The following is a 21,906-nucleotide window of genomic DNA, read 5'->3' on the forward strand; positions in this document are numbered from 1 at the left end:
TCCAAAATATTTCAACAGTATTTCAGGAGCTCACGCCTGTAATCCCAGCAATTTGGGAGGTTGAGACGGGAGGATCACCTGAACTCAGGAGTTTGAGACCAGCCTGGGCAACATAGTGAGACCTCATCTCTAAAAGAAAAAAAAAAAATTCAGAGCTGGGTGTGGTGGCTCACGCCTGTAATCCCAGCACTTTGGGAGGCTGAGATGGGTAGATCGCCTGAGGTCAGGGGTTCAAGACCAGCCTGGCCAACATAGTGAAACCCCATCTCTACTAAAAATATAAAAAATTAGCTGGGTGTGGTGGTGGGCGCCTGTAATCCCAGCTACTAGGGAGGCTGAGGCAGGAGAATCGCTTGAACCCGGGAGGCAGAGGTTGCAGTAAGCTGAGATTGCACCACTGCACTCCAGCCTAGGCAACAAAAGGGAAACTCCATCTCAAAAATATTTCGGGAGCTGAGTGTGGTGGCTCGTGCGTGTAGTCCCAGCTACTCAGGAGGCTGAAGCAGGAAGATATATGAGGCCGGCAGTTCAAGACCAGTCTGGGCAATATAGCAAGACCCTGTCTTTAAAAAAACCAAACACACCCTCAATATTTCAGAACAGAAGAGTACTGCCTGTCTTCCTCATAGGACTCCCCCATGTTAACCCTTTAGTTACAAGATGGAGGGAAGGTAGGGGGCATAGACCCCGGCTCTGTGCTGAGACCTGAATGATAAATAGAGGCTGGGTGGCTGCAGAAGGTGGAAAGAGGTACAAGCTGAAGTCACAACTCCTGAAAAGGGCCCGGGGCCAGAGAGCAGATGAACAAGTGAGACCGTAGGGGGTTTAGGGAATAAGCAATGAAGAGATAGGTCCATTGAGGTGGTTGAAAGAAGGGAGCTTCTTTCTCCCCCAGCCCATCTTACAGATGGACAAACTAAGGCCCAGAGATAGCCAGGGAACTTCCTAAAACCACTCAGCCAGAACTAGGACCCAGGCCATCTGACTCCCAGCCCAGAGGGGAGTCAGAAGTGGGTGTGGAGCCTGCTCTGGGAAGGGGAGGGACAGCCACACTGATCATATCTGTTTGTCTGTCCTGCAGGCCCGGGGCGAAGGAGAAATGTCCAAATCCCTATGGTTCAAAGGCGGGTAAGTAATGGAACCATGAGCTGTGGGTGGAAGATTTGAACCCCTAGCCCAAAGCTGGTTTGCGCCTGAGCCTCAGCCCAGAGAGGATGGGGAGGGGTTCCATTTAGACAGAGGACAAATTGAGCTTGGGCAAAATATGTCACTTTCATAAGGCACACAAGCACACGCAGATGCAAAAGACAGTAATCTTTGAAGATAGGCCTGGGTGCAGTGACTCATGCTGTAATCCTAGCACTTTGGGAGGCTGAGGCAGGAGGATCATTTGAGGTCAGGAGTTCAAAACCAGCCTGGCCAATATGGTGAAACCCTGTCTCTACTAAAAATACAAAAATTAGCTGGGCGTGGTGACAGGCACCTGTAATCCCAGCTACACGGGAGGCTGAGGCAAGAGAATTACTTGAACCCAAGAGGCAGAGGTTACAGTGAGCTGAGATCGCATCACTGCACTCCAACCTGGGTGACAGAGCGGGATGCTGTCTCAAAAATAAACAAATACATAGGTAAATAAATGTAAGATAAAGCAGTATCTTACTGCTTTAGTATTAGGAACTAGACATTATTGGAAAATATACACTATACATTTGTAATCCCGGAGCAAAATTTTTGCTTTGATTTCTATTTTTAAATCTCTTTGATTATTGCTACAGTCGTGGGCTCTTTAAAGATAGTTGTTTAGTCTTCAGTGGAGCATGTGGTCACATCTAACCTCTTATGTTATGGATTTTCAGGTTAGAGGATGCACAAGATATTTTTAAAATATGCTCAGGTTTTAAAATAGCAGCACGATAGTGACCTTCCTTGTACGTCCTTGGCAAACAGGCAGGGAGATAGCAACTGGGATTGCTTAATAAATGAACAGGTGCCCCAGCTTGAGAGCCTTGGATGCAGGGCCTGAAATGGGGATTCCTGTGCACGTGATTTATGAAGGACGTGCTCTCAGGAGAAACCTGTCAGACAAGGGGAGGCTGCCGAGAAAAGATGTGGTGTTTTTTTTGAGACGGAGTCTTGCTCTGTCGCCCAGGCTGGAGTGCAGTGGCGTGATCTCGGCTCACTGCGAGCTCTGCCTCTCAGGTTTACGCCATTCTCCTGCCTCAGCCTCTGAGTAGCTGGGACTACAGGCACGCACCACCACGCCCAGCTAATTTTTTGTATTTTTAGTAGAGACGGGGTTTCACCATGTTAGCCAGGATGGTCTCGATCCCCTGACCTCGTGATCCGCCCGCCTCGGCCTCCCAAAGTGCTGGGATTACAGGCTTGAGCCTCCAGCTGAAAAAATGTGGTTTAGGCGTCTCAAAGCCTCAGGTGGCTCCTGCAGAAAGCTTTGTAGGTTGAATAGCCCTGCAAGGCTTGTCTGGAATCATTGACTGCAGGCACCTATCTCATTGGCCAATGAAAACATTTTGGGGCCAGGCGTGGTGTCTCACTCCTGTAATCCAGCACTTTGGGAGGCTGAACTCCTGAAGCCTGATGTCAGGAGTTCAAGACCAGCCAGGCTGGCCGGGCGTGGTGGCTCACCCTTGTAATCCCAGCACTTTGGGAGGCTGAGGTGGGCGGATCACGAGGTCAGGAGATCGACACCATCCTGGCTAACACGGTGAAACCCCGTCTCTACTACAAATACAAAAATTAGCCGGGCATGGTGGTGGGTGCCTGTAGTCCCAGCTACTTGGGAGGCTGAGGCAGGAGAACAGCGTGAACCTGGGAGGCGGAGCTTGCAGAGAGCCAAGATCGCGCCACTGCACTCCAGCCTGGGCAACAGAGCAAGACTCCGTCTCAAAAAAAAAAAAAAAAAAAAGACCAGCCAGGCCAACATGGTGAAACCCCGTCTCTACTAAAAAATACAAAAATTAGATAGGTGTGGTGGTGCATGCTTGTAACCCCAGCCACTTGGGAGGCTGAGGCGGGAGAATCACTTGAGGCTAGGAGTTCAAGACCAGCCTGGGCAACATAGCGAGACCCCCATCTCTACAAAAAAAATTTTTTAGTTAGCTCTGTGTGGGCCAGGTGCAGTGACTCATGCCTATAATCCCAGCACTTTGGGAGGCCGAGGCGGGTGGATCACCGGAGGTCAGGAGTTTGAGACCAGCCTGGCCAACATGATAAAATCCCATCTCTACTAAAAATACAGAAAATTAGTCAGGTGTGGTGGTGGGCACCTGTAATCCCAGCTACGTGGGAGGCTGAGACAGGAGAATTGCTTGAACCCAGGAGGCAGAGGTTGCAGTGAGCTAAGATCATGCCATTGCATTCCAGCCTGGGCGACAGAGTAAGATTCCATTTAAAAAAAAAAAAAAAAAAAAAATTAGCTGGGTGTGGTGGCATACACCTGTGGTCCCAGCTACTCAGGAGGCTAAGGTGGGAGGATTGCTGGAGCCCAGGAGGTGGAGGCTACAGTGAGCCGTGATTGTGCCACTGTACTCCAGCCTGGGTGACACAATGAGATCTTGTCTCAAAAGAAGTCTGGGCACGGTGGCTCACGCCTGTAATCTCAGCACTTTGGGAGGCCAAGGTGGGTGGATTGCCTGAGGTCAGGAGTTCGAGACCAGCCTGGCCAACATGGTGATACCTTGTTTCTACTAAAAATACAAAAATTAGCCAGGCATGGTAGTGGGCACCTGTAATCTCAGCTACTTGGGGAGCTGAGGCAGGAAAATCGCTTAAACCCAGAAGGCAGAGGTTGCAGTGAGCCAATAAAGGTTTCATTTTTTATTTTATTTTATTTTATTTTATTTTATTTTATTTTATTTTTGATACAGAGTCTCACTCTGTCACCCAGGCTGGATTGCAGTGGCACGATCTCAACTCACTGCAACCTCTGCCTCCTGGGTTCAAGTAATTCTCCTGCCTCAGCCTCTTGAGTAGCTGGGATTACAGGCACGTGCCACCACGCCAGGCTAATTTTTGTATTTTTAGTAGAGATGGGGTTTCACCATGTTGATCAGGTTGGTCTCGAACTCCTAACCTCAGGTGATCCACCTGCCTCGGCCTCCCAAAGTTCTGGGATTACAGGGGTGAGCCACCACACCCGGCCTCATTTATATTTTAGTATATTATTTAGATTTGCCTTAATTCACGTTTTCATTCAAGGTGGGCAACTACATCATCTGCCCATTTTTCAGATGAGGAGGTTGAGGCCTGGTGTCTCCATTTCTTAGGACTGCTATCACAAAGTACCACAACCGGGAGGCTTAAAACCACAGCAATGTATTCTCTCGCAGTTCTGGAGGCCAGAAGTCTGAAATCAAGGCATTGGTAGGGCCACGCTCCCTCTGAAATCTGTAGAAGAGAATTCCTCCCCTGCCTCTTCTAGCTTCTAGTTTGCTTGAAATCCTTGGCCACCGAGTATTGATTTGTAGATATGTCACTCCTTGCCTCAGCCGTCATGCAGCCACCTTCTCCCCATGTATCTCTTCTTCTAAGGGCACTAGTCATATTAGATTAAGCATCTACCCTACTCCAGTATGACCTTATCTTAACTAATTCATCTCCGACAACCCCGTTTCCAAATAAAGTCACCTTCTGAGGTAGTGGGGGTTAGGGCATCAACATATCTTTTTCTTGCGGGACCCAATTCAACCCTTTAACACCTGCGAAGGTTGAGTATTCTCTCCAGGGCTCGAGTGATGTCTCTGTGAGGAATAGGGACATCTGGGCCCTCAATGTCCCTCTGTGTCTTACAGCCCAGGAGGTGGTCTCATCATCATCGACAGCATGCCAGACATCCGCAAGAGGAAACCTATCCCACTCGTGAGCGACCTGGTAAGCACCCTCGTCCTTTACTCCCCGAGCAGAGCAGTCCTGCTATAAGCAGTACACAACCTGCAGAACTGCCCATGGTCAACCTGGGGTTGGGGGCTAGCTAAGAATTCTCTGAGACTAATGTAATCTGATTTCTACCCCCACGTGCTGCATGGACACTTCAGGCCATGGTGAGTGATGACGACATGGGCCCCTTGGGGTCTTCTCCCCAAACTCCCCAACTGGGATCTTCTAACAGGCCCCCAATTCATGGATTCTGGGGGAACCTTGCCATGTCCCACTGTGTTGCATGCTGTGAGTCAGGTTTGTGGGGCTGCTCACTCTCCAGGGTCCCTTCTAACTCAAAGTCTCTGTCACCTCCTAATTCTTTGTTGGGTCTGGCCTGGATGCTCTTGGTGACTTGTTTTCAATTTGCGGTTGTGGCTTCAAAATGTGGCTGCTGGCCCCATCTGTGGCTGTGAACTCTTCCGGTGGTAATCTCATGGATGTCAACCCCCCGACTCCCTCTTCTGTGACCTCCCTAGTCCCTGGTCCAGTCCAGGAAAGCGGGCATCACCTCGGCCTTGGCCTCCAGCACGTTGAACAACGAGGAGCTGGTGCGTGGGGCACCCCTTTTTGCCCGGGTCAGGGATGGACTGGGCTGGGAGCTTCTGGAATTGTCCAAGCCTCTGTGGGTCCCTGGGAAGAGGAGGGGTGTGTGTGTGACACAGACTGGCAGAAGGCAGCGCGGATTCCGACAGCGTGGAGGCAGGGGAGGGGCTGGAACTTTAACGCGTTCAGTGCTGGGGCAGAGTGGGGGAGGACAGGGACAGCGCCAGGTTAGCCCCTACAAACCGCATCCCCTCCCTCCCTGCAGAAAAACCACGTTTACAAGAAGACCCTGCAAGCCTTAATCTACCCCATCTCGTGCACGACGCCACACAACTTCGAAGTGTGGACGGCCACCACGCCCACCTACTGCTACGAGTGCGAGGGGCTGCTGTGGGGCATCGCGAGGCAGGGCATGCGCTGCACGGAGTGTGGTGTCAAGTGCCACGAAAAGTGCCAGGACCTGCTCAACGCCGACTGCCTGCAGCGTGAGCGCAGGGCCTGAACGCAGGGTCGTGGGTTGGCGTGGGGAGCCCCAGGGCTTGCATGGCGGGGAAAGGCTGAAGGGGCAAGGCGATGGGTAGGGCACCATGGGGCGGGGCAAGGGGCGGGGCGTCGTGAGGCAGGGGAGGGACTGGGGGGTGGTGTTAAAGGGGCAGGACTCTCTGGGGGCAGGGCTAGGGGGTTGAGCGATGGGGAAAGAAACTGGGAGGGTGTCAGAGAGGAGTGGGGCAGGGCTCAGGGACTAGCTGGGTTTTGCAAAGGACAGGCTTAGTGAGAAGAGGCAGCTCCCCTGGATAAAATGGGTTAGCTAGGGGTAGCTCTGAGAGGAAGAGGGCCTCAGAGAGGGAAGGGGTTCAGACTGCTAGAGGACTGTGCAGGAGGGGGGTTGGAAGGGGGAGGGGACTCAGAGGAGGTGGGACCAAGAGAAAGGGAGAGGTCTCAGAGAAGGAAGGGGCTCAGAAATGTGGAGGGGACTCACAGGGGTGGAGATCAGAGATGCGGAGGGGATTCAGAGGAGTGGAGCTCAGACAGGCAGCGGGACTCAGAAGGGTGGGACTCAGAGGGGACGGGGACTCAGAGGGGTGGGGCTCAGAGAGGGGGCAGGGACTCAAAGGGGTGGGGCTCAGAGATGGGGCGGGGACTCAGTTGGGGTGGTGCTCAGAAAGGGGGCAGGGACTCAGAGGGGTGGGACTCAGAGGGGGCTAGGACTCCCAGAGGGGCCCGGAGACTCACAGTTGTGGGACTCAGAGAGGGGCGGAGACTCAGAGGGGTGGGACGCAGAGGGGGCGGGGACTCAGAGGGGTGGGACGCAGAGAGGGGGCGGGGACTCAGAGGAGTCGGGCTTAGGGAAGACGCCTTAGAGGGGTAGGGCTCCAAAAACCTGTGGGGACTCCAAGGGGTGGGGGGCAGAGAAGGGACATGGGGACTCAGAGGAGCATGGCTCCGAGAGGAGGTGAAAGGTGAAGGGTATGGGTGGGAGGTACAGAGAGTAGGTAGGAAACCGGCTTCAGGGGGTGACACCTGAGTTCCCGCAGTTGATGAGTGGGGGCGGAGCTCTCACCTTGGTGAGGAGCCACTAGGCAGGGGCGCTGGGGTCAGCGCCGGCCTCGGGCGTCCTCAGGGGCTGCGGAGAAGAGCTCCAAGCACGGGGCGGAGGACCGGACGCAGAACATCATCATGGTGCTCAAGGACCGCATGAAGATCCGGGAGCGCAACAAGCCCGAGATCTTCGAGCTCATCCAGGAGATCTTCGCGGTGACCAAGACGGCGCACACGCAGCAGATGAAGGCGGTCAAGCAGAGCGTGCTGGACGGCACGTCCAAGTGGTCCGCCAAGATCAGCATCACCGGTGAGGGGACGTGGGCCCCCACAGGGACCCTCCTTCTCCACCCTCTGAGACCTGTCTCATGCCCTGTCCCATGGCCGGGTCCCTCTCCTTTGCGGCATGCACTCAGTGTCGTGCATTCCATCCCATCTCCGCATGTGCACGTATATGGGGGGACATGCGTGCCTCCAAACGCCTGTTCAGGGCACTGTATCTGGGTGTGTCTTGGATGGTGCCTTCCAGAGTGAGACCCCAAGAAGAGGAATTGAGGGTGCATAGTTTATCTGGAAAGTGACCCCAGAAAGTCCTGGTGAGGGGCAAGGACTTGAGACAGGGATGGAAGGAGTCCTGAAGGCGATGCCTTGAGCAGACAATGCTATGGGCAACGGGCTCAGCTCATCCTGGGGCCACTGGGGACAACGTCCAGCATGCAGCTCAGTGTGACCCCACTCAGGGGCAAGGATACTGGCATTTCTCCACACCCAGCCTCGTGTCGGTTTCCCCATAAACAGACCCCAGGATGAGGATTTCAGGGTATGTGGGTTATCCAGTGGGTGACCCCAGGATGGAGCTGGGGTGGTGAGTCAGGAAGGGAAGGCACCCTGCAGGGGGCGCTAAGGAGCAGGAGCTATCGGGGGACAATGGGTTCTTGTGAGTGTCTGACCTCAGAGAGTTCACACCTGAGAGAGGTCCTACCCATGCGGAAGGCAGCTGGGGCACCTTCCCATCCTTCATGGGTTGGGGGCTCCCTCCCTGCACTTTGGGAGGCTGAGGCTGAGGCAGGTGGATCACCTGAGGTCAGGAGTTCGAGACTGGCCTGGCCGACATGGTGAAACCCCATCTCTACTAAAAACGCAAAAAAATTAGCCGGATGCGGTGGCACGTGCCTGTAATCCCAGCTACTTGGGAGACTGACGCAGGAGAATTGCTTGAACCTGGGAGGCAGAGGTTGCACTCCAGCCTGGGTGACAAGCAAAACTCAGTCTCAGAAACAAACAAACAAAAAGCCTCTCTGCCCAGCATGCCCTGCCATTGCTCTCCAGCCATGCTGCAGGCGTCCCAATTATCGGCCTGTAGCATGTGGCAGTGACTGCTCCCAGCATGCCTCGCTCCTAGAGTGCACACCTGTGTGTACCCTCTGTGTCTTCCAGTGGTCTGCGCGCAGGGCTTGCAGGCAAAGGACAAGACGGGATCCAGTGACCCCTACGTCACCGTCCAGGTCGGGAAGACCAAGAAACGGACAAAAACCATCTATGGGAACCTCAACCCAGTGTGGGAGGAGAATTTCCACTTGTAAGTGCTTGGCTAGGTCCTTGGTCCCGTGTGGGACACCCTGCTGGGGCAGCCAAAAGAGGGCTCCAAGCGCAGGACTCACACTGGCCGCCTGACCCCCGCCTCTGCCTCCTCCTCCTGCCACAGTGAATGTCACAATTCCTCCGACCGCATCAAGGTGCGCGTCTGGGACGAGGATGATGACATCAAATCCCGCGTGAAACAGAGGTTCAAGAGGGAATCTGATGATTTCCTGGGGCAGACGATCATTGAGGTGCGGACGCTCAGCGGCGAGATGGACGTGTGGTACAACCTGGGTGAGAGAAGCTGGGTTCTGAAGGGGGTGGGGATGGGTCCCAGGGATCCAGCCAGAACTGGAGCCCATGAAGAGCGGAGAGATGCGTTCTCAGGAGGAGTTTGGTCAAGGACCATAATCTGATGGGGGAGCCAGGGTCTAGGAGCCCAATATGATGGGAGCAGGAAGCACCCATGCCAGGAGGGTGAGCAGAGCCCAGAAACCTCTTAGTTCAGCTTAGAAGGGAGGGTAGGGACAGAATCTCCATGTCCTAGTCTAATGGGGGAGGCAAGAAGCAAGAACTGGGAATCCTAGTCTGAGGGGAGAGACAGAGACCTAGGAACCAAATCTAAGAAAGAAGATTGAGCTTTAAGAATCCTGGCTGGGGCCAGGCATGGTGGCTCACACCTGTAATCCCAGCATTTTGGGAGGCTAAGGCAGGCGGATCAGCAGTTCGAGACCAGCCTGGCTAACATAGTGAAACCCCGTCTCCACTAAAAATATAAAAATTAGTCTGGCGTGGTGTTGGGTGCCTGTAGTCCCAGCTACTCGGGAGGCTGAGGCAGGAGAATCGCTTGAACCCAAGAAGACGAGGTTGCAGTGAGCTGAGATCATGCCATGGCACTCCAGCCTAGGTAACAAGAGCAAAACTCACTCTCAAAAAAAAAAAAAGAATCCAGGCTGGGTGCGGCCAGTCACTTGAGTCCAGGAGTTTGAGACCAGCCTGGGCAACATAGTGAAACCCCATCTCTATAAAAGATACAAAAATTAGCTAGGCAGGGTGATACTCACCTGTGGTCCCAGCTACTCTGGAGGCTAAGGTGGGAGGATCACCTGAGCCTGAGAGGTGAAGACTGCAGCGAGCTGTGATCGTACTGCTGCACTCCAGCCCGGGGAAGAGACCTTTTCTCAAAAAACAAATATAGCCGGGTGCAGTGTTTCATACCTATAATCCCAATAGTTTGGGAGGCTGAGGCAGGCAGATCACTTGAGGTCAGGAGTTTGAGACCAGATTGTCCAACATGGCGAAACCCTGTCTCTACTAAAAATAACAAAAATTAGCCGGACATGGTGGCACATGCCTGTAATCCCAGCTACTGGGGAGGCTGAGGCAGGAGAATCGCTTGAACCCAGGAGGCAGAAGTTGCAGTAAGCCGAGATCAAGCCATGCACTCCAGCCTGGGCAACAAAGGGAGACTCCGTCTCAAAAAAAAAGAAAAAAAAATGGAATCCAGGCTGGGCATGGTGGCTCCCACCTGTAATCCCAACACATTGGTTGGGTGGCTGAGATGGGAGGATCACCTGAGCCCAGGAGTTCGAGACCAGCCTGGGCAACACAGCAAGGCCTTTGTCTCCATTAAAAAAAAAAAATAGCTGGGTGTGGTGATGCATGCCTGTAGTCCCAGTCACTTGGGAGGCTGAGGTAGAAGCATCATTTGTGCCTGGGAGGTTGAAGCTGCAGTGAGCTATGATCATGCCACTGCACTCCAGTCTGGGTGACGGAGCGAGACTCTGTGTGCCCCAGACCCCCCCACCACAAGAAAAGAATCCAGTCTAAAGAGGGAGGTATTGTTTGGGAATCCTAATCTGAGATGACTGCTACAGATCCAAGAACCCTGTGTAAAGAAGTTGAGGCCGGGCGCGGTGGCTCACGCCTGTAATCCCAGCACTTTGGGAGGCTGAGGCAGGCGGATCACAAGGTCAGGAGATCAAGACCATCCTGGCTAACACGGTGAAACCCCATCTCACAAAAAAATTAGCCGGGTGCAGTGGCGGGCGCCTGTAGTCCCAGCTACTCAGGAGGCTGAGGCAGGAGAATGGCGTGAACCCGGGAGGCGGAGCTTGCAGTGAACCGAGATTGCACCACTGCACTCCAGCCTGGGCGATAGAGTGAGATTCTGTCTCAAAAAGAAGTTGAGTAGAATCTGGGGAGTCCAATCTAATGGAGGAGGTGGGGTGTATGAGCCTAACCTGAGGGGGTAGAAAGGACCCAGCCTGAGAGAGGTGAGCAGAGTCTGGAAACCTCTTAGGTTGGAGGACATCTAGCTGTCCCATTCTGATGGGGGAGGCGGGAGAAAAGACCAGGGGTCCTAGTCTGAGGAGAGAGGGACAGACCCAGGAACCGTGTCTAAGATGTGTAGTCTCTGGGGAGCATGATTTGATGGGGGAGGCAGGGCCTGGGAGCTCAGACTGGGAAAGAAGCAGGGCCTACGGCTGTTAGTCTAAGGAGAGAGGCACCTACCCAGGAACTTGATCTGAGGAAGCAAGGTCTGGGATCCTTGTTTGAAGGGAGAGACAGGGCTTAAGGAATTCTAGCCTAAGCGGGGAGACTCAAGCCTAGGGAGCCAATCAGAAGAGAGACACCAAGCCCTTAGCTTCCGGAAGTCTGGGAGGACTACAGAATCATGCATCTATTAAAAATTGCCTTGGGAGGCCGAGGCGAGCGGATCACCCGAGGTCAGGAGTTCAAGACCAGCCTGGCAAACATGGTGAAACCCCGTCTCTACTAAAAATAAAAAATTAGTTGGATGACGGATCTCAAAAAAAAAAAAAAAAAAATTGCCCACGGCTGGCCGGGCGCAGTGGCTCATGCCTGTAATCCAGTACTATGGGAGGCTGAGGCGGGTGGATCAGCTGAGGTCAGGAGTTTGAGACCAGCCTGGCAAACGTGGTGAAACCCCGTCTCTACCAAAAGTACAAAAATTAGCCAGGCATGGTGGCAGGCACCTGTAATTCCAGCTACTCGGGAGGCTGAGACAGGAGAATCGCTTGAACCTAGGAGGTGGAGGTTGCAGTGAGCCGAGATCGCCCCACTGCACTCTAACCTGGGCGACAAGAGCAAGACCCCTCTCAAAAAAAAAAATTGCCCACGGCTGCAGTGGGAAGTTCTGACGCTGTCATCCTTTTCTGCCCTGCAGACAAGCGAACTGACAAATCTGCTGTGTCGGGTGCCATCCGGCTCCACATCAGTGTGGAGATCAAAGGCGAGGAGAAGGTGGCCCCATACCATGTCCAGTACACCTGTCTGCATGAGGTGAGGTTCACTGCTTGGCCCCTCTCATACCACCTCCACTCACCATTCCTGCCTGCCCGGCTCTTCCTCTTTCTGGCCACACTATCCACACTCTCCTGGCCTTCTGAAACTGCCCACCATGCCATTCCCTTTACCTGGAAAACTCCTCACTATTCATCAGGGTCCAGATTCAGGGTCACCTCCTCTGAGAAGCCCTCCTTGGCCTCCAGGTTGACTCTCACTACTCACCATCAGGTTCTTCTTTCTATTCCAGCCCTAACCACTGAGGATTGGGCTGTTTGTGTCTGGGTATGTCTCCTCCAGCTGCCTGGGGTTCCTGGAAAGAACTGTATCCCCAGGAACTAGTTTGTTGAATGAACGCTGGTGAATGAATGAATGATTGAATAGATGAATGAGTGATGAGTAGATAAAAGGATGGATGGAGAGATGGGTGAGTATATGGATGGATAGATGGATGAGTGGGTAGATTTGTGGCTAGATGGGTGATGGATGGATGATCAGATGGATGGATATGTGATTGAACTATTGGAAGTATAGATGTGTGGAAGGGTGAATTTGGGTGTAATTGCTAGATGATGGATGGATATAGATGAATGATGGATGGATAACTTGATGAATGGATAGATAGATTGATGGATAGATGGTTGAATGGGTGGATAGATGAGATGTTGGATGAGCAGGATAGCAAAGATGTATTGGATGGGATGGATGGAAGTGTGGTTGAGTTATTAGAAGGAAGATTGAGTAGATAGGTGAGTTTGTTGATAGTCGGATGGGTAGATAGGTAGATGGATGGATGGATGGATGGATGGATGTACAGGCAGATGGACAAATGGATGAATGGGTGGGTGGGTGGGTGGATGAATGGAAGGATGTATGGTTGAACTATTGCAAGTATTGACAAGTGGGTTCATAATTTCTGAGTATTTAGCTGGATGGTTGTGAGTAGTTGGTGGACAGATGAGGAATAGATGGATGGATGGATAAATTGATGGGTGGATGGATGGTTAGTTGTATGGAAGAATGCATGATTGGACAGGTGGATTAAGTTGTGGATCAATGTATGAGATGGATGGATGGATGGGTGGATGGATGTGTGGTTGAACTACTGAAAGGTTGGAAGAGTGGATGGGTGAAATTTGGGGTAGTTAGATGAGTGGGTATGTGGATGGATGAAACAGTAGATGAATGCATTAATGAATAAACAGGCAGATGGATGACGTAAGCTGCCCCAGACCCTGGGACCTCTGACCCCTGGCGACCGCTGGCACTCTCCATGACACTTTCTCTCCCATGGTGGCAGAACCTGTTCCACTTTGTGACCGACGTGCAGAACAATGGGGTTGTGAAGATCCCGGATGCCAAGGGCGACGATGCCTGGAAGGTTTACTACGATGAGACAGCCCAGGAGATTGTGGACGAGTTTGCCATGCGCTACGGCGTTGAGTCCATCTACCAAGCCATGACGTGAGGCTGCAGGCTGGGGTGCAGGAAACAAGAGGGAGGTCACCAAGTGGGCACTGGCAGGTCTGGGGTGGATTCTCAGGGGGAGGATCCAGAGAGGAAGTGGGCATGGTGGGGGGGGGGGTTCATATTTCCCCTGGAGATCAGGACGGCATTGTGGTTGACACCTGGAGTGACATGGAAGAGAAGGAGGAGTTAGAAGCAGAGATAGAGGCTGGGCATGGTGGCTCAAGCCTGTAATCCCAGCACTTTGGGAGGCCGAGGTGGGCAGACCACTCCAGGTCCAGGAGTTCAAGACCAATCTGGGCAACATGGTGAAACCTCATCTCTACTAAAAATACAAAAGTTATCCAGGTGTAGTGGCGTGCGCCTGTAATCCCAGCTACTCGGGAGGTTAGGGTGGAAGAATCGCTTGAACCCGGGCAGCGGAGGTTGCAGTGAGCCGGGATTGCGCCACTAAACTCCAGCCTGGGTGACAGAGTGAGACTCCATCTCAAAATAAATAAATAAGAAGCAGAGTTAGAGCAACTCAAATGAATATAAAGATGAAGGGGAGAGGAGATGCAGAGACCCAAAGGACAGAATCAGGCAGGGGATGGCTTGGGAGGTGACAGAGACCCACTCACAGATGCTATCTTGGAGGCATTCTAGGGGGGATCTTGGTCCATCCCAGCTGGACCCCTGGCCCAGTGCCTCCTGCTCCCTCTCTCCAGCCACTTTGCCTGCCTCTCCTCCAAGTATATGTGCCCGGGGGTGCCTGCCGTCATGAGCACCCTACTCGCCAACATCAATGCCTACTACGCGCACACCACCGCCTCCACCAACGTGTCTGCCTCTGACCGCTTCGCCGCCTCCAACTTTGGGGTCAGTCCTGGGGACTGGGACTGGAGAATGAGGGCGAGCCCAACCTTATGCCGGTCAGATCTGATGTGACTCCTGGATCCCCAGTCTAGACCAGACTGCTGTGTGACTTTCCACCCATCACTTCCCGTCTCTGAGCCTCCATTTACTCCTCTGTAGATTACTTTAGAATGGAGGCCGGGCGCGGTGGCTCGCGCCTGTAATCCCAGCACTTTGGGAGGCTGAGGCGGGTGGATCACCTGAGGCCAGGAGTTCGAGACCAGCCTGGCCAACATGGTGAAAACTTGTCTCTACTAAAAATCCAAAAGAAAATTAGCCGGGGGTGGTGGCCTGTGCCTGTAGTCCCAGCTACTTGGGAGGCTGAGGCAGGAGAATTGCTTGAGCCTGGGAGTTGGAGGTTGCAGTGAGCCAAGATTGCGCCACTACACTCTAGCCTGGGCAACAGAGCAAGACTCTGTCTCAAAAAAAAAAAAAAAAAAAAAGAATACTATAGAATGGAAATGGACATTACAAGGGTGGTGGATGAGGTATACTTAGTGTACAGTAGGCGCTCAGCCAGTATGGCGGCCATGTCCTGCTCCATCCATCCTCCCTCCTCCCCTTCCTCCTCAGAAAGAGCGCTTCGTGAAACTCCTGGACCAGCTGCATAACTCCCTGCGGATTGACCTCTCCATGTACCGGGTAGGAAGCACGTGCAGGAGGATTTGCTCACCCTGTGTACGTGTGTGTGCCTGGAGGGGGAAGCTACCAGCAGGTGTGTGCATGGGAGGATGCATCTTCACGTGTACGGTGTGTTCCTCCGGCGTGTGTGCACCTGCATGGGCACTACCTGCCCTAATGTGCTTGGTGCGTCCAAGCAGATCCCCAGTTGCTTCGAGGTGCTCTAATCAACCCCAAGCCTGAAACCAGGAAGCCTTTTTATCCCCCTGAAAAGCAGTCTCTCATCCTCCCCCAACCTTCTTCCATAACCCCACCTCTCTTCCTGCTTCCCACAGAATAACTTCCCAGCCAGCAGCCCGGAGAGACTCCAGGACCTCAAATCCACTGTGGACCTTCTCACCAGCATCACCTTCTTTCGGATGAAGGTAGGAAAGGATCCAGTTGTATTTGCCCTCCAAGGAGGGTTCTCTAGGATTCCCAGTTCCAAGACAAGTGACATTCCTCCTGGGGAGTGGCAACCTTTCTCAGTAACCTTCCTTCATACCACTTCATTTCCTTAAATCCAAAATGACTTGCAGTCACTTCCTGGGGACCTCCTGTCACAGCTGTGGCCGCCTGTGCCTCTCTCCCTCCCTTCAGGTACAAGAACTCCAGAGCCCGCCCCGAGCCAGTCAGGTGGTAAAGGATTGTGTGAAAGCCTGCCTTAATTCTACCTACGAGTACATCTTCAATAACTGCCATGAACTCTACAGCCGGGAGTACCAGACAGACCCGGTGAGACTCCAGATGGGTCGAGGAACAGTGACGCCAACTACACACAGGCTTAAGTCCCAGCACTGCCCCTTCCCGAAGGATTTAACTCTTCTGAACCTCAGTATCTTATTCTATAAAATGGGGTCATTAACCCACATCTCAGGATTAGGGAGAAGAGTTCATGAGCTATAAGTTTTATTTATTTATTTATTTATTTATTTATTTATTTATTTATATATTTTTTTGAGATGGAGTCTCGCTCTGTCACCCAGGCTGGAGTGCAGTGGCGCGATCTCGGCTCACTGCAAACTCCACCTCCCGGGTTCACGCCATTCTCTTGCCTCAGCCTCCCGAGTAGCTGGGACTACAGGCGCCCGCCACCACACCCGGCTAATTTTTTGTATTCTTTGGTAGAGACGGGGTTTCACCATGTTAGCCAGGATGGTCTCAATCTCCTGACCTTGTGATCCGCCCATCTCGGCCTTCTAAAGTGCTGGGATTACAGGCGTGAGCCACCGCGCCCGGCCGTGAGCTATAAGTTTAGATAAAATATAGTAGGCACTCAGTACACTTGGCTGCATAGTTGAGTTTGGCATAAAAAAAATGGATTTTTTGAGATGAAGCTTCACTCTTGCTGCCCAGGCTGGAGTGCAGTGGTATGATCTCAGTTCACTGCAACCTCCGCCTCCCAGGTTTAAATGATTCTCCTGCCTCAGCCTCCTGAGTAGCTGGGATTATAGGTGCCCACCACCATGCCTAGCTAATTTTTTGTATTTTTAGTAAAAACGGGGTTTTACCATGTTGGCCAGGCTGGTCTCGAACTCCTGACCTCAGATGATCCACCTGCCTTGGCCTCCCAAAGTACTGAGATTATAGGCATGAGCTACCATGCCCAGCCTGGCATAAAAATTTATGTCTAGCATACAGTCACTGTTCAGTAAATGTTGAGTTAAATTGAATTTATTTATTTATTTATTTATTTATTTTGAGATGGGGTCTCACTCTGTTGCCCAGGCTGGAGTGCAGTGATGCAATCATAGCTCACCGCAGCCTTGACCTCCCAGGCTCAAGTGGATCCTCCCACCTCAGCCTCCCAAGTGGCTGGGACTATAGGTATGCGCCACCATGGCAGGCTAATTTTTGTATTTTTGTAGAGATGGCATCTCACTATGTTGCCCAGGCTGGTCTCCTGGGCTCAAGTGATCCTCCTGCCTCAGCCTCCCAAAGTGCTGAGATTACAGGCATGAGCCACCACCTGTAAGGAGCTTATAGCCTATCATGAGGGAAAAATGTACGGACTGGAAATTTACAAACAGGGATGGTTAGTATTGAGATAGTGGGATCTCAGGAGGCTGTGGGAACTGGAGGCAGCCCCTACCTAGGTTCTGATAGGATATAATACATAAGCTGTGTTCAGTTCAATTTGATTTCATTCTGTTCCTTTACATTCAGTTGACTAGAGTTGGAATCAGTCTCGCTCTCATTTGAACTGAGTTGAGGTGAACTGGATTAAATTAGATTGTTTACTTCAACCATAATCAGTTTAGTTCTATTTATTTCTATTTGGTTGACTTAAGTTAAAATTGTTCTTGACAAATTAGTGAGCCAGGCTGGGCTCAGTGGCTCACACCTGTAATGTCAGCACTTTGGGAGGCTGAGGCAGGAGGATCCCTTGAGGCCAGGAGCTCGAGATCAGTTTGGGCAACATAACGAGACCCTCTCTTTGCAAAATATACAAAAATTAGCCAGGTATGGTGGCACACGTGTAGTCCTGGCTACTTCGGAGGCTGAGGTGGGAGGATCACTTGAGCCCAGGAGTTTGAGTCTATGTTGAGCCATGATTGCACCACTGCACTCCAGCCTGGGTGACAGAATGAGACCCTGTCTCTTGAAAGAAAAAAAAAAAAAATAGTAAGCGGAACCAAGTTGGTTGATTGCACTGAGTTTTACTGAGTACAAATTCATTCATTTCCATTTAGTTCATTTACAGTCAAGTCAGGTTGTTCTCAACTGGGTTAAATTGTCTTGCGTTAGGATGAACTGGGTTGTTAGATTAGATGCAATTGATTTCAGTTGAATTGAGTTGAATTGGGCTAATTTCCGCTGATTACACTCATTTCCATTGATTAACGAAAGTTGGGTTGAATTGCCCTTCGTATGTGAGGTTGGATTTAGATAGGTAGAATCGGATTGGGTTGACTTGGGTAGAGTTCAGTTCAAGTTGATTTATTTCCATTATTTTGATTTGAGTTGATGTTGATCTTGGACAAGTTGATTAGGTTCAATCCAATGGAGTTCATTTGAGTTTAATTCAATCTAGTTAGGTTGAATTGCACTCCATTCAGCGTAATTGGCCCCAGTTCAATTCCATTGATTTCACTCTGAGGAAGAACTTATTTCCGTTAAGCTAAGTGGGCTTGATTTGCATTCATTTCATTTCCATTTGGTTTAGTGGAGCTGGATTTGTTCAACTAAATTTGATTTCACTTATTTCCATTCAGTTTTAGAGTGGAGTCTAAAAATCTTAAGCTTTATCTCGCTGCATTGACATGAGCTCTGTTTGGGCCAGTTTATGAGTTCAGTTCCTCTCTATATAGACTTCTTACCTGAACCATATACATGTTAATAGGATGCATTCCTCAACAACCTCTTGTTCTTCAGTAATAAACTGACGGAGGCACCAACCTCTGGACCCCCTATAACCGAGGTCTCCACTGCCCATTTCAGGCCAAGAAGGGGGAAGTTCCCCCAGAGGAACAGGGGCCCAGCATCAAGAACCTTGACTTCTGGTCCAAGCTGATTACCCTCATAGTGTCCATCATTGAGGAAGACAAGAATTCCTACACTCCCTGCCTCAACCAGTGAGTTGCGTATCTGTGTAGTTTAATTATCTGGGTGTCATCATGTGTTCGTATACAACTTTGTGTCTTGTGTGTCAAGGTGATTTTCTCTAATTCCACAAATGTGCACCTGGGGGTAATTGTGGGTCGGATTGTGCCTGTGCAAAATTCAAATATGGGTACAATTTGCAAACAGAAACATAAAATTGTGTGTATGTTCACAATCACTGGTATAATCAGACATGTATTTTGTGTGTATTCATTTGCATGAATAACAGTGTGTACATATGTATATAATTTTGTGTGTGTGTGTAGGTTAATAATAATGTTGCTCGGCCGGGCGCGGTGGCTCACGCCTATAATCCCAGCACTTTGGGAGGCCGAGGCAGGTGGATCACGAGGTCAGGAGATCGAGACCATCCTGGCTAACATGGTGAAACCCCGTCTCTACTAAAAATACAAAAAAATAGCCAGGCGTGGTGGTGGGCGCCTGTAGTCCCAGCTACTCGGGAGGCTGAGGCAGGAGAATGGCAGGAATTCAGGAGGCGGAGCTTGCAGTGAGCTGAGATGGCAATATATAATATTGTACAATATATAATATTGTACAATATATAATATTGTACAATATATAATATTGTACAATATATAATATTGTACAATATTGTACAATATACAATATTATATACAATATTGTGTATTGTGTATGAATATGTGCACTGTTTTCGTTTGTGGATTTATATGTCTGTAGCATTTTCATCTGTGTTAGCTGAATGGACTACTCTGTTCTATTTATCCGCCAGATGAGTGCTAGAGAGGACTCAAGCTTTGGGGTGTTAACATATCCTGATTAGGGAATTAAGATCAGGGATTTGGATGGACTGAAGTGTGGGTGGATGAAAGGATGGATGGATGGACAGATGGATGAGTAAATGGATGGGTGGATAGCTGGATACGTGAGTAAATAAATGGATAAAGGGATGGACGGATAAGTGGATGGATTAATAGATAGATGGGTCATTTAATGGATGGGTGGATAGTTGTATGAGTGGGTGAATGAATGGATAGAGGGATGGATAAATAAGTGGATGATGGAAGGATGGATGGATAGATGGACGAACAGATAGATGGGTAGGTGTATGGATGGATAGTTGGATGAATGGGTGGAGGGATAGATGGATGAACAGATAGATGGGTGGTTGAGTGGATGGATGAATATTTGGATGAATGAGTGAATGAATGGATGGATGGAGGGATGGATGAATGGATGAATAGATAAATGGATAGGTGAATGGATGGGTGGATAGTTGCATAAGTAGGTGAATGAATGCATAGAGGGATGGATGGATGGATGGATGGATGAATAGATAGATGGGTAGGTGGATGGATGAATATATAGACGGGTAGGTGGATGGATGGATAGTTGAATGAATGGGTAGAGGGATAGATGGATGAACCGATAGATGGATGAACAGATAGATGGGTAGTTGAGTGGATGGATGAATAGTTGGATGAATGAGCAAATGAATGGATGGAGGGATGGATGGATGGGTGGATGAATAGATAGATGGATAGGTGAACGGATGGGTGGATAGTTGCATAAGTAGGTGAATGAATGGATAGAGGGATGGATGGATGGATGGATGGATGGATGGATGGATGGATGGATAGATATATGGGTAGGTGGATGGATGGATAGTTGGATGAATGGGTAGAGGGACAGATGGATGAACAGATAGATGGATGAACAGATAGATGGGTGGTTGAGTGGATGGGTGAAGAGTTGGATGAATGAGTGGATGGAGGGATGGATGGATGAATAGATACATGGATAGGTGAGTGGATGGGTGAATAGTTGCATAAGTAGGTGAATGAATGGATAGAGGGACAGATGGATGGGTGGATGGATGAATAGATACATGGATAGGTGAGTGGATGGGTGAATAGTTGCGTAAGTAGGTGAATGAATGAATAGAGGGACAGATGGATGGGTGGATGGATGAATAGATAGATGGGTAGGTGGATAGATAGATAGTTGCATGAGTAGGTGAATGAATTGAGGAAGGAAGGATTGGATGGGTGGATGGATGAATAGATAGATGGGTACATGGATGGATGGATAGTTGCATGAGCGGGTGAACGAATGGATAGAAGGATGGATGGATGGATGAATAAATTAGTTGTTGAATATATGGGTGGATAGTTGCATGAGTGGATGAATGAATGAATGGAGGGACAGATGGATGAGTGGGTGGAAGCTCAAAGAGAAGCAAAGCCTTAGCACAGAGTCAGTCAACAGTGGCTATGAGGGAACCTGAACCCCAATCCCTCTACCCTACCCTACACTCCCCTGTGGGGCAGGGAAGGACAAAGCAGCCCATCCCATCTGCCTTCTGCCTGCCAAAGTTTTATACTTCCACCACTTTGCCAGGTTTCCCCAGGAGCTGAATGTGGGTAAAATCAGCGCTGAAGTGATGTGGAATCTGTTTGCCCAAGACATGAAGTATGCCATGGAGGGTGAGTTTCCCACCCCAGTGTTCCCCAGCCTGGCCACACCAGGTGGCTGCACCTCTGTGTCCCCTCCAAGGCTGTGAGTGCCCTGTACCCTCATGCCTGAGTTGGACATCAGTGATGGCCAGAGTGGGCAGCCTCTCTGCCGAGACACAGGGTGGCAGACCCTTCCAGCTGTGCCACCCTCTTTGTCCCCGGCCAGAGCACGACAAGCATCGTCTATGCAAGAGTGCCGACTACATGAACCTCCACTTCAAGGTGAAATGGCTCTACAATGAGTATGTGACGGAACTTCCCTCCTTCAAGGACCGCGTGCCTGAGTACCCTGCGTAAGTCCCCCGCCCCAAGCCCAGCCCAAGTCAGAACTGTAGCGCTGACAGCTAGAAGGAAAGCCAGAGAGGAGGACTGACCTACTCAGGGTTACCTGGGCATCAGGGGCACGGGTGGGGCTTGAATCCAGTGTTCTCCACTCTCAGCCATTGAGCAGTTGACTCCTACAGCCCAGAAAATTCATTTTTCATTTTATCCTTTTGACAATTCTATGAGTTAAGGTGGGATCGTTTTAATTCCTATTTTGCGGAGAAGACATTGGAGAGTTAAAGAGGCCAAATGGCCAGGCACAGTGGCACATGCCTGTAGTCCCGATAACTTGGGAGGCTGTGGTAGGAGGCTCACTTGCGCCCAGGGGTTCGAGACCAACCTGGACAAGATCGTGAGATCCCATCTCTAAAATGAGCAAATGGATCAGACGCAGTGGCTTGTGCCTGTAATCCCAGGATTTTGGGAGTCCGAGGCGGGCAGATCACCTGAGGTCAGGAGTTCAAGACCAGCCTAGCCAATAGGCCAAAACCCTAGCTCTACAAAAGTACAAAAATTGACCAGGCACAGTGGCTCATGCCTGTAATCCCAGTACTTT

The 21,906-nt window shown here is 50.8% G+C and overlaps 1 protein-coding gene across 1 annotated transcript in view; it reads left to right on the top strand.

Annotated features, from left to right (window-relative positions):
* The window catches only part of UNC13A (unc-13 homolog A), an 88,780-nt gene that overhangs the window by 36,845 nt on the left and 30,029 nt on the right, over positions 1-21,906 (top strand). Inside the window, exons 12-27 of the mRNA XM_073016812.1 lie at positions 1,082-1,128; positions 4,809-4,887; positions 5,412-5,483; positions 5,744-5,963; positions 7,100-7,327; positions 8,455-8,596; positions 8,723-8,892; positions 11,789-11,904; positions 13,208-13,371; positions 14,082-14,232; positions 14,842-14,910; positions 15,225-15,314; positions 15,529-15,663; positions 18,370-18,503; positions 20,911-20,996; positions 21,193-21,319. Of these exons, the coding sequence (XP_072872913.1) occupies positions 1,082-1,128; positions 4,809-4,887; positions 5,412-5,483; positions 5,744-5,963; positions 7,100-7,327; positions 8,455-8,596; positions 8,723-8,892; positions 11,789-11,904; positions 13,208-13,371; positions 14,082-14,232; positions 14,842-14,910; positions 15,225-15,314; positions 15,529-15,663; positions 18,370-18,503; positions 20,911-20,996; positions 21,193-21,319 (2,030 nt within the window). The remainder of the gene's footprint in view (positions 1-1,081; positions 1,129-4,808; positions 4,888-5,411; positions 5,484-5,743; positions 5,964-7,099; positions 7,328-8,454; positions 8,597-8,722; positions 8,893-11,788; positions 11,905-13,207; positions 13,372-14,081; positions 14,233-14,841; positions 14,911-15,224; positions 15,315-15,528; positions 15,664-18,369; positions 18,504-20,910; positions 20,997-21,192; positions 21,320-21,906) is intronic.

The sequence above is a fragment of the Chlorocebus sabaeus genome, chromosome 6 (genome assembly GCF_047675955.1).
Source record: "Chlorocebus sabaeus isolate Y175 chromosome 6, mChlSab1.0.hap1, whole genome shotgun sequence".
Taxonomy (NCBI): Eukaryota; Metazoa; Chordata; class Mammalia; order Primates; family Cercopithecidae; genus Chlorocebus; species Chlorocebus sabaeus.